Source organism: Oncorhynchus mykiss, chromosome 12 (assembly GCF_013265735.2).
Source record: "Oncorhynchus mykiss isolate Arlee chromosome 12, USDA_OmykA_1.1, whole genome shotgun sequence".
Lineage (NCBI taxonomy): Eukaryota > Metazoa > Chordata > Actinopteri > Salmoniformes > Salmonidae > Oncorhynchus > Oncorhynchus mykiss.
Window position 1 is genome coordinate 80,583,093 of NC_048576.1, and position 12,017 is coordinate 80,595,109.

The 12,017-nt window shown below is 42.7% G+C and overlaps 1 protein-coding gene across 1 annotated transcript; it reads right to left on the reverse strand.

Moving 5' to 3' along the window:
- Positions 1 to 2,216: 2,216 nt before the first annotated feature.
- On the reverse strand, positions 2,217 to 11,011 carry LOC110538571 (zinc phosphodiesterase ELAC protein 2). The gene is made up of 23 exons (XM_021625466.2): positions 10,476 to 11,011; positions 10,307 to 10,357; positions 10,151 to 10,221; positions 9,061 to 9,125; positions 8,835 to 8,961; positions 8,518 to 8,664; positions 7,892 to 7,947; positions 7,745 to 7,803; positions 7,586 to 7,658; positions 7,358 to 7,470; positions 7,137 to 7,235; positions 6,866 to 7,004; positions 6,618 to 6,703; positions 6,277 to 6,398; positions 5,921 to 6,017; positions 5,660 to 5,798; positions 5,514 to 5,552; positions 5,297 to 5,406; positions 5,092 to 5,191; positions 4,845 to 4,965; positions 4,114 to 4,192; positions 3,359 to 3,503; positions 2,217 to 3,023 (listed from the first exon to the last, which is right to left on the reverse strand). The coding sequence occupies exons 1-23, from the start codon at positions 10,817 to 10,819 to the stop codon at positions 2,778 to 2,780; spliced, it is 2,628 nt and encodes an 875-aa protein (XP_021481141.2). The 5' UTR covers positions 10,820 to 11,011; the 3' UTR covers positions 2,217 to 2,777.
- Positions 11,012 to 12,017: the final 1,006 nt, after the last annotated feature.

Consider the following 12,017-nt stretch of genomic DNA (forward strand, 5'->3'; position numbering starts at 1 on the left):
GCCTCAGCTGTTCTCTGTAGGGGTTTTAGTAAACCAATGCAAATTCAACCTCAGTAAATTCTGTGAACATATTCACACCAAAGAGCTGGGACAGAAAACTCTGGCATTACACTACTGTTTACAATAGTTCTCACACAGGTAAGTCTAACAGGAATTTTATTTGAACCTAGTCAGTTAAGAACAAATTCTTATTTACAAAGACAGCCTACCGGGGAACAGTAGCTGAGCTGACGAGGTAAGTCTTATGGGACTGCCTTGTTCAGGGTCAGAACAACATATTTTTTACCTTGTCAGCTCGGGATTCGATCCAGCAACTTTTCAGTTACAGGCCAAACGCTCTAACCACTAGGCTACCTGATGCTCCAAGAGAGCATATACATTCCTCACTCACTCATGACTGAGTGGCCAGGCACGACTCCAACACCATCATTAAATTTGCTGATGACACAACAGTAGGCCTGATTACCGACAACAACGAGACAGCCTATATGGAGGTCAGAGACCTGGCCATGTGGTGCCAGGATTACAACCTCTCCCTCAACGTGATCAAGACAAAGGAGATGATTGTGGACTACAGGAAAAAGAGGACCAAGCACGCCACCATTCTCATCGACAGGGCTGCAGTGGAGCAGGTTGACAGCTTCAAGTTCCTTGGTGTCCACATCACCAACAAACTAACATGGTCCAAGCACACCATGGCAGCCGTGAAGCGGGCACAACAAAAGCTATTCCCCCTCAGGAGACTGAACACATTTGGTATGGGTCCTCAGGTCCTTAAAAGGTTCTACAGCTGCACCATTGAGAGCATCCTGACTGGTTGCATCACTGCCTGGTATGGCAACTGCTTGGCCTCCGACCGCAAGACACTACAGAGGGTAGTGTGTACGGCCCAGTACATCACTGGAGCCAAGCTTCCTGTCATCCAGAACCTCTACCAGGTGGTGTCAGAGGAAGGCCCTACAAATTGTCAAAGACTCCAGCCACCCTAGTCATAGAATGTTCTCTCTGCTACCACACGGCAAGCGGTACTGGAGCACCAAGTCTAGGTCCATGAGGCTTCTAAACAGCTTCTACCCCCAAGCCATAAGACTCCTGAACATCTTGTCAAATGCCTACCCAGACTACTCGCATTGCCCCCCCCCCCCTCCCACCACTGCCACTCTCTGTTGTAATCTATGCATAGTCACTTTAATTAACTCTACCTACATCTACATACTACCTCAACTAACCAGTGCCCCTGCACATTGACTCTGTACCGCCACCCCCCTGTATATATTGTTATTTTTTACTGCTGCTCTTTAATTACTTGTTACTTTTATCTCTTATTCATATTTTTTGAAATGGCACTGTCGGTTGGGGGCTCGTAAGGAAGCATTTCACTTTAAGCTCTACACCTGTCGGCGCATGTGACTAATAAAATGTGATTTGGTTGATGCATTTAGTGTAGGCAAATGATCTCATCTAGAGTGGATTACAGTCAACACTTCATGTCATTTGAGAGACTGGCCAGTAAACGGTCTTTGAAATGGAAGGTGGTGAGGCTGTGGCCCTTCCTCTCTCAGACAGCTTCCAGAAGGTCATTGCTGGCCCATCTATAGAATAATAAAACAATGACAGCTCGATACAGCCACCATGTGGAGGGACAGTACTGCGTCACACTAGAGTATAGGCTACTGTGCTCTCTAGTATAGACAAAGATCTGCGATACAGGCACTCAGTTATCCATCATTCTTTGTACATACTGTATAGGGATCAGAGGCAACCGGTGGGAGGAACTATAGAAGGACAGGCTCATTGTAATGTGTTTTCATGTGGTTTCCAAACATGATGTTTCCATATATTTGATGTGTTTGACACCATTCCATTCCAGCCATTACAATGACCCCGTCCTCCTATAGCTCCTTCCACCAGCCTCCTCTGATAGGGATCCATTTAGAGTGAACTGTCAGCTGCAAACTCCACCTGTCAGTAAAGTTGCAGTAGCCCCATTAATTGGTATATAAGGTGTCCTAACTTTATTCTGATTACTGCAATAAATATGACATCAAAACAGAGTTGTCACAGAGAGAGCATGCTGCTGGCACAGTGCTTTAGGGGGTCTTGTCTCACTGAAAGATCAGGACTGTTTTTGACAGATATCACGGTCAAATTTTTCATGTTTCAGGGCTAGAACAATAGCACATTTTGTGTTTCATATAAAGGAAAAAAACAGTTCATCTGGTTCGTGAAGCTTTATCATATTCATACCATCACACAACACTCCTAGACCATCATCTATGATGAAATGCAACCTCAACCTTCGCCAATAACTGTTAAGCAACGAGTGACCATGGTGCTGTATGACTATCAGTCCAATGTAATACTACTCATCCATGTGTGACAACTTCACTAAATTCATTTGTTCGGATGCAACTTTTAAGGGTGTAGTTTAATAGGACATAAACATTGTATGAGTTGTTCACAATATGTTGCTAGAAAACAACAGGCCAATACCATGGAGCATGATTGACATTGCTTTACTTTTTAAATGCAAAATCAAAGACTATGTTAATTACATGGTTCATATACACAGCAATGGTAATGACAGGAAAAACAGAAATTCTTTATTCACAAGCGATGAAGGCAGCCAGTCCAGCCAAATGAAAATCTCTTACTTTACAGAGCATCACGCATGAAAGTTTCTCATAAAAATACAATTAAATAAAGCAAACTCAGTAAAATAACAGTCATCTGATTTCCACTAATCTCCGGTGTAACCCAAAGCTATGGTCAGGGTCTTAGTTTGTTTTGAGTCTCTTACTTCCCACGTCCTGTGTTGGTTCCTCTGGCTCTCGTTTGACACCTTTGCCCATCTCGCCTTCATTGGGTGTCCTCTGCTCTTCGTTGCTTTCAGCAATGACTCCTTTCATCTGTTTAAGCTCCCTCCTCCCTCTCCTCTCCTCCATCTCTCCGATCTCCTCGGCAAACAGGGCTTTGAGGGGAGGGATGAGTCTGGGGAGGATTCTAAAGTCTCCAAACCGAATCTGAGGAGAGACAGGGAAGAGAGAGATCACTCAGAGGAGGTCTTTCAACATACCCAGCCTCCTCGGAGGCAGCTGGAGATGTATCTCTGATGGGAGTCTAACACATTCTGAATGTTACCTTAAAATGGTACCTCTAGATTTAAACTGAAGTTGTCCGAGAGTATTCTACCTGGACTAGGGGCATTGTCTGCTCATACCGTAGTGAATCATGGTCCTAATTCATTCTGAGGCTACACATATCCAGTGGAAAAGTACATTTCAGATGTGCAGAACCCACATAAACATTTTAATGTTGCTATGCATAACAAGTGGACTAAAGTACACCATTCACTTACCCTCATGTGGTCAAAAGATATTCCCACTCTGTCGTTGAAGTCCTCACTGAAGAGGGGGATCTTGGCATAGCGCTGGCTGAAGTGGTTCAGCATGATGAACTCAGCATTCATCTTCATGCCAATACCGATGGCCTGGGAGGTGGTACTGTCATTTTGGGAGGCAAGCAGAGAAGCATGATGCTACTCTGCTGCTATTCTAACAGTAATTACCAGACTTAACCCCATGGTAAGCTATACAGAGTTTGTTCAGTTCAACTCAATGACTTTCAAGTTGTTTTCAATGCGAGATGGAGCTCTTTAACCAAAGTCACTGAAATTCCAGCTAGAAGGCAGAAGTGCCTTCATTACCTCCAATACAGAGTTCCAGAAATCAATGTCAATCTCAGAGAAGAATGCAGCCAGTTACAATGCCCTCTAAAAATGACTGGCTTCTCAAAAGCTCCTTGAGTTTCTTTGTCAGCTGAAAAATGGCACTAGTCTATTTCTGTTTACCTCCTTCAATGCATGTCATATTTTCACACTTAGGGCTGGATTCAATCAGTATCACAGAAGTATCACGGAAGATATGCATTATGGCTCCATTGAAATAAAAAGGCTCCTTGTTTGCGGAGACTGCATGTGTCGACTCAATCAGAAATGTTTTTACGCAGATCTTCCACGATATTGATTGAATCCAGCCCAAGAAAGATAGTTTCCTAATAGAATAATGAAGGACACCTCTGAAGAGAAGCACCATACTAGATCCATCTACTAACCTATGTCTCTTCTCCACAGCCTCGTCCTCCAATCCATCTTCCAATGTGGCTTCATGAATAAGTAAAGTTGCATTCTTTCCTTTGAAAACACAATGACAAACATGAATCACAAGACTGCTGCATGGCACAGCACTTCCAGCCTCTCTTCCTCTCCCAAAGGAAATCAATCACACAGCTCTGTGTAATAAACCATCAGCCAGCCCTGCTTGTCTGGCACACCCAGGCCTCTATAATGAACAGGCATGGGATATAGTCAGGCTCTCTCTGGGAGTCTTCAGCTGGATCACATCCAGTCGAACAATTTAAAAAGAGACAATTAAGTGGGATCCCACAGGAACTATGTGGGAGACCTTGTGATTCATAGCGAACATCGGAGCCGATCGATCGCAATAAGCAATATCTGGTAAATGATGCCAGACGGCATAGAGCATGGATGACAGGTTCAGATCAGACTGGCTACTGTAGATGTCTAGTCCATTAACAGTGATCTATATGTATATCATACCACCAGCAACTGTGTAGAAGTTACAGGATACACTCTGGGTCCAAAATTTGAGTATGGCTCTGTGGAACGCACGTAACGGCAAATCAAATGGCATTGGTGAGTATTTACCATTTCATCCAGAAGTCACAAGTGTGGTTCATAGAGAGTGTGTAAATCTCTTCACATCACACAAATTCTGGGATCTGTACAAACATCACAATTGGGGTCAAGAACTGTTGGTACTGACCCATATGTGCGAGGGCATCGCAGGGCATTGTGTCCCCAGAGAAGACCAGCTGCCAGCCAGACTGATGAGTGATGCTGCAGGCAAAGGCATTCTTACAGTGACGCACTGGACAGGTCTGGAACTTTGAGAAAAACAGAATATATGTATTTAAGCTTTGATGACAGCCTCAATAAACAGTCGCTGAACCTAACAAGAGTGTTATGAGTCTTATTGAACCACGAAGCAGCCTGTTCAAGTCTCCACATACCTTTGCTAAATCAGATTTCTTCAGCAGTGCTTGGATGAATGCCTTGGTTTTGAACTTGGACACCTCAGCCCCCTCACACATGACTTTGCTAGGGACAATGCTGAAACATAGTCAAGAATACATCAATATTAGAGACGATGGACATCATATCATCTGGTTTGAAAGCATGAATTGAACAGAGTAAAGTGTGTCTTTCCTGACATACTTGACATGGCTGAGGATCTCCTCACAGTGGTCATGGTACTGGTTGAGCCAGGTCATCATCTGGACAGGGGCTATCAGATAGATGGGGCTGAAGGCTTTCCCAAGAGTTGCCTGAACGGTTAAGAGATAAGGACATACATTCATTAAAGTGTTCCATTTTTGCATGAATTAAACAGGACTCATCTTAAAATCTGAAGAAAGGGAAACTCTTTACTGACCAAGGCTCTCTCTCTTTGAAACAGCAAACTCAACAATCCCTGGAAAATAAAGTCATATTCTTTAAAATGATTTGAAATTACTTTATGCCAGAATATATGCTATAACTCCGTAATAAACAAATATTTATAGGAAAAATAATCCTTACTGTGTGATGGTCCGCGTGCATGTGAGAGATGAAGACGGTTGAGATCTTTGCAAGAGTCTCGTCCACACTGTCCCCATAGTGTCGGCACAGCTGGCCAAAGGTGCCCTCTCCGCAGTCCAGCAGCACTGACTGAGTGGCACTGAAGGAGATGGGACAGAGCATAAACACAGAGAGACAGACAGACATTTATACTGGCTACCTCACACAGACATATCTTTAAGGATCTTTTATAGTAACTCGAGTCTAACTGAGGGCCATTACCTGATGTTGACCAAGTTACCACTAACATTCCTGATCTTCATAGGAAGAGCTGATCCAGTTCCTAAAAAGACCACCTCTGGGTATTTGTCTGCCCGCCCTGCAAGAAACACATTGTCATACGATACAACACAAAATGTTGCTATGCCACTGAAATTTCAGACGTAAAACTAGGATATTCTATCAGACAGACAAAAAGACTACAGGAAACTAAACTCTGTTACCTTCTTAAATGCCCAGAGTGAAATGTTTGCAACTCCATTCAAGAGGAGTAAAGAGAAATTGATGGAGCTTTGGACTGAGCAATGTAACATCTCCCCTTGGGCTTCTAGCCTGACCTGTATCAGAGCAGGGCTCACCAGACAGCACTGCAGCATCAGTCGCACGGAACCGCTTGCACTCCTCCACTTCTTGGAGGAAGTTAGGGGCCTCCGCAGCCTCTTTCACAAACTCTTCAGTGTCACAGGAGGGGATGGCATCTCTGATGAATAAGAAACAGTAGAGTACACACACCACTCATCACATAGTGCTGAGAGGGGCAGCAACACTCTCATTTGACTTTGACAGTGTTGGCATCTATAAGATCATAGAAGAAATAGTAAGTCACACTTGAAAGTAGTGTTTCATCTGAAAAGGTTTTCTTTGACAAAGCAGCCCTTCGTAAGTGGAGACTAATGTGTGGCCTGAAGGACATACTCACCTTTGCCATTCAATCTTGGGTCTGAGCTGGAACTTCAGAAGACACTCGGCTCTGACATTGGGGACATGCAGGGCAGCCTGGGTCTCCTTGAGAAGATCAACAACAGAAGTTTTTACAAAAACAAGAGTAGAAACAGATTAGCACAATAAAACGCAAGCTACAAAAGGTTTCCAAATGAACACGCTTATCTCTGTGTAACAGCAGGTTACAATGGTGAATAATGAAAGTTGTAGCACTTCACAACTTACCTTTGTTGTATAGTGCTGGAGCTCTGGAAATATCTCTGGATGAATCAGATTGAGCTGAGTTTGAATCTTGTGGCTCCTGACGTTGTGAACAGTGCAAACTTGCTCATTCAGGATCAGGTGCTCCGTGGTAGATGGAAACCTAAAATACAAAAACACACAAAAACATGAAACATGTAGAAAGACCAACAGAAAACAGAGAGACAAGTGAAGTGCAGAATATGGAATATGTAAACAGTCTGAAACTGAGTATTACATATGGCTGATTTTGTACCTTTCCATCCATTGCTTGTATTCATCTGTTTTCAGCACAGACTCGGGGCTCATGTGGACTACTAAGGCAGCAGGGTCCTCTGTTCCTCCACGTTGGTATCTGCAGATGAGACAAATAACTCAGAACTTAACTACAATCTCCTAAAGAAGGCCTAAGGAGTAATGACGCAGGATGCAGAAGCAGCCTTTAACACATTTGGCCAACTTTGCTCAGGCCATTACCTGCTCAGCTGCTGATCGATGCAGATTGGTTGAACAAACTCCTCAGAGGGACACTCCACAACAATGAAGGCTGGTCCTGGATCAGTGGGAGTGCACACCTCCTCAGGTTGGATCTGTAGGACAACCATCAGGATCACATCAGATAACAAGACCAAATGTATCTAACATTTACAATAGCTAATCCAAAATTCCAGAGCCCTGACAACCAACCAAATATAATTGAAGTACCTCTCTTCCTTCGTAGGTAACACTTTTCCCATCCTTCAGAGCTGCAATGAGAGGACCAATAGCTGCAGTGCCTCTGTGGAGAAAGTGCATCAAAAATTCATTACCGGCTCAAGTTTGTTGAGCAGGAAAAACTGAATTTGTATTGAAAAATCAACTTACACTGGTAATCCAAGGTTTTTTGCTTGAGCAACCAAGAAGTTCCCCTTCTTAGGATGAAGCTGCAAGTCAAAGAGAAAATTTGACATAAATTGCATCAAAATGCAATAATTCAGTATGTCACTGAGACAATGAGATTGTGTTTCTTACCTTACAAATGAATGCCACAACTAAAGAAGGATCCCTTGTTGCTCTTGCTTTTCCACCTGAGATGAAAATGCAATGTGAGAAATTGTGTCCTTTGGAGCTCAACATTGAACTAGGGCACTGATGCCCCTGATAGCGCTGCATGCTCCTTTAGTCATCCTTCCCAATCGCTTCCCGTTGACTTGACTATTAGAAGTCTGGATACGTTTAGTATTGAATTTTGCATTTGAATGGGAGCACTGCCTTGGTTAACACTTGCATTTGATTGGCTCTGAGTATAAATTATATTTTCCTTCAGGACAGGCATTTCCTTGCGTTTCTTTTTTGTTTTTCCTTGTTTTGTTCGTCAATATCTCTTTTCCTACTGTGTCGTACAAAGTTTTAGCAGCCTGTTTTGTATCTTATGCTAGCTAGCTTTTTGCAAGTCAAAAACATTTTCAGAAACACAACCTGTTTGGAGTTCCAACCTTGCAAAATAGTTGATTGGTTTGATAAAACGTCCCTAGTTTCCATGTAGACTCCACCGTACTTCCCCTCTTTTTATCATCTTCCTGAGAACGTCCCCAGGGTTTCTAACAGTCAGAGCATGCGCAGCCTGGGCTTCCGAGCCTACAAGCTCTTAGTCTTACCTGGGCTGGTTGCTCTCTCCTTCCTGCTGTCTGTGCTGGTGTCCTCAGAGTCTTCCTGCCTCCACAGCTCCCTCCTCTGGGGACTACTGGAGGGGCTGCTCCTCCCTGAGTTAGGGGAGCACTTTGGCCCATCCTCTCTGAGCTGGGCTGGTATAATTGGGGTTAAGAGAGTGTCAACTACCAACTCTTCAGGATGAGAACACAAATACTCACTATTTTAACCGTCATAAACTTAATATGCTTTAAGATAAAGAGTGTGAGTAACAGTAAATCACTCAATGCAAAAAAAAATTACAAAGGTGATTTCTAGTACTCACCAAATATTGGTATTTGACTAACTGTCATGGTGTCATCTGTGTATTGTTTCTCAGTGTATGGTCGAACAGCTAGCTTGATTTCGTCCAGTGGTCCAGAAAATACTCTGATGGCATTCACATATTTCTCCTAGATCAAGAGGAGGAAATGACATATTAGACTCAGGATACCACAAAAACAGTTGACTCATTACAGACAATCTTTTGTACTGCTACAATGTCCACTCACCAGTTGTGGTGGTCCAGAGAGAACAACCTCAGGGACACCAGTGTCTTTCAGTGTCAATATCATCCCTAAACCAGAGAGTACACAATTTATCACACCTAAGGACATACGCGGAGACATATGCTAAGCATGCAATAAGCTTTGACCTATGTCTATCTACAGTCATGTGAAAAAGTAAGTACCACCTCCTGGAAAGTGGTATTTTTTTTGTACATATTTGGACAGATGGCTATGTAATCTTCACTTCAACACTATTGACAGATAAAGGTAACCTAATTTAACAAATGACACCGAAAGTTTATACTTTGCAATCATTTATTCATCCAAAAAAAAGTCAGAAATGCAATTCCATAGTCCAGGAAACATAAGTACACTCCTAGCTTCAATAGCTGGTGTTGCCCCCTTTGGCTGAAATAACTTCATATAGCCGTTTCTTGCAACTGTCTATGTCTCTTACATCCACTGGGAGGATTTTTTGCATACTCTTCTTTACAGTACTGCTTCAATTGTGTCAAGTATGAGGGCTTGTTTTGCATGTACAGCCCACTCAATTTCTTATTTTTTAGCCATTCTGTTGTAGTTTTGCATCATTGTCCTGTTACAAGATCCATGTTCGGTTTAGTTACAGCTTTTTGACAGATGGCCTCACATTCTCCTCAATAATTCTCTGGTATAATATTGAATTCATGGTTGACTCAATATTGGCAGACTGGCCAGGCCCTGTGGTAGCAAAGCAGCCCCAAACTATAATGCCACCACCTCCATGCTTTACGGTTGGTATGAGGTTCTTCTGTTCAAAGGCAGTGTTTCGTTTTAGCCAAACATGGCATTTGGCATTGCAGCCAAACATTTTTATTTTGTGATTTGTTAAATTGGGTTACCTATATCAATGAATGTGGTTGGAATTTAGCTCAAACATATGTGCACAAATATGTAAAAACAACAAAAAGACCACTTTCCATGGGGTGTACTTACTTTTTTCACGACAGTACAGAGACATAGGCTAATCATGCAATAAGCTTTGATCTATCTATTATGTATGCACAGTTGTTTCCAGGTTGATGTCATGTGGCTAGAATAACAAGAAACTTACCTGATAGACCACCAACATTCTCCCAGCTCATTCTAGTGAGGAAAATATTGTCCAAGCGAGCAGCTTTTAACCTGACAAGCGGAACATTGAGACTTATTGAGCCGAGACTGAATTATAGATTTTAGTTGAACATTGACAGGATGCAAATCAACTTACTTGTGCTCTTGCATCAGCCTCTGTGTTCCCTCACCACAGTTGAAGAGGTACCTTGCAGAGAGGAAAAAGGGTAAACAAATATGATGCAGCCAAGTGCCTTTCTGATACCCACTATACAAATATATTTGGCAACAAATTGTCAGACACTCATGTTCTCCGGTTAATTTACCTATTGAACTCAGAGAAGACATAAAGTGATGCGCCATTATCTCGGCTCCCTGCCCCGACAACCTGCGCGTAGACAGTGGCTGGTCCATGCACATCCACTCCACGTTTCCTCTGTTCTCTAGACTTCACATGTCGCAATGTTTCTTTGGGTGCTCTGGGTTTCTTTGATCCCCGATGTTGGTTGTCTGTTGTGTTCGTAGACATTGTCCGCAGAAACTGGAAAATAGTCCGGGGAAAACGATGTTCACTGCATGCGAAGCTTTGTTGGCGACTTGTAGATGTGTGTCTCACGAATAGCCATGCAATAGATTTACAGGGTAGAGACACTTTAGTCATACTAAACATTCGGTTTAATTGAAGTCAGTTCTGCTCGTCGTACAAGACAGCAAACCAATCGATAATCATTGCATAATCTTTATGAAAATAAAATGTTACTTATCAGCACACATATCATTGAAATATAAACATTCAGCAGTTGAGACATGTGATTTGACGCTCAACTGTGTTTCTTCCGGCGTAGAATGATGACGTCTTCATCACTCTCTCGATCATTGGTGTGTAATTGTAATGCGATAATGTACCCCCTAGCTCGATTGTCTATTGTTTGTAATCTATGTATGCTTGTGTTCCCTCATGTGCTTTATGTATTGACTTGTTGTTAATAAAAAATTAAAAAATAAAATAAAAAGTGTTTATTTTGTAATTTTTAACCTTTATTAACTAGACATGTCAGTTAAGAACAAATCCGTATTTACAATGACGGCCTACCAAAAGGCCTCCTGCGGGCACGGAGGCTGTGATTAAACATTTAAAAATATATAAATATAGTACAAAACACACATCACAACACTACATAAAGAGAGACCTAAAACAACAACATAGCAAGGCAGCAACACATGACAATACAGCATGGTAGCATCACAAAACATGGTACAACCATTATTGGGCACAGACAGCACAAATGGCAAGAAGGTAGAGACAACAATACATCACGCGAAGCAGCCTAAACTGTCAGCAAGAGTGTCCTTGATTGAGTCTTTGAATTAAGAGATTGAGATAAAACTGTCAGTTTGAATGTTTATTGCAGCTCGTTCCAGTCGTTAGCTGCAGCGAACTGAAAAGAGAGTGACCCAGGGATGAGTGTGCTTTGGGGACCTTTAACAGAATGTGACTGGCAGAACGGGTGTTGTATGTGGAGGATGCTCTCTCTCTCTTTCGCTTTCTCTCTGAGGACCTGAGCCCTATGACCATGCCTCAGGACTACCTGGCCTGATGACTACTTGCTGTCCCCAGTCCACCTGGTCGTGCTGCTGCTCCAGTTTCAACTGTTCTGCCTGCGGCTATGGAACCCTGACCTGTTCACTGGACGTGCTACCTTGTCCCAGAAATGCTGTTTTAAACTCTCTAGAGACAGCAGGAGTGGTAGAGATACTCTGAATGATCGGCTATGAAAAGCCAACTGATATTTACTCCTGAGCTGCTGAACTGTTGCACACTCTACAACCACTATGATTATTATTATTATCTGACCCTGCTGGTCATC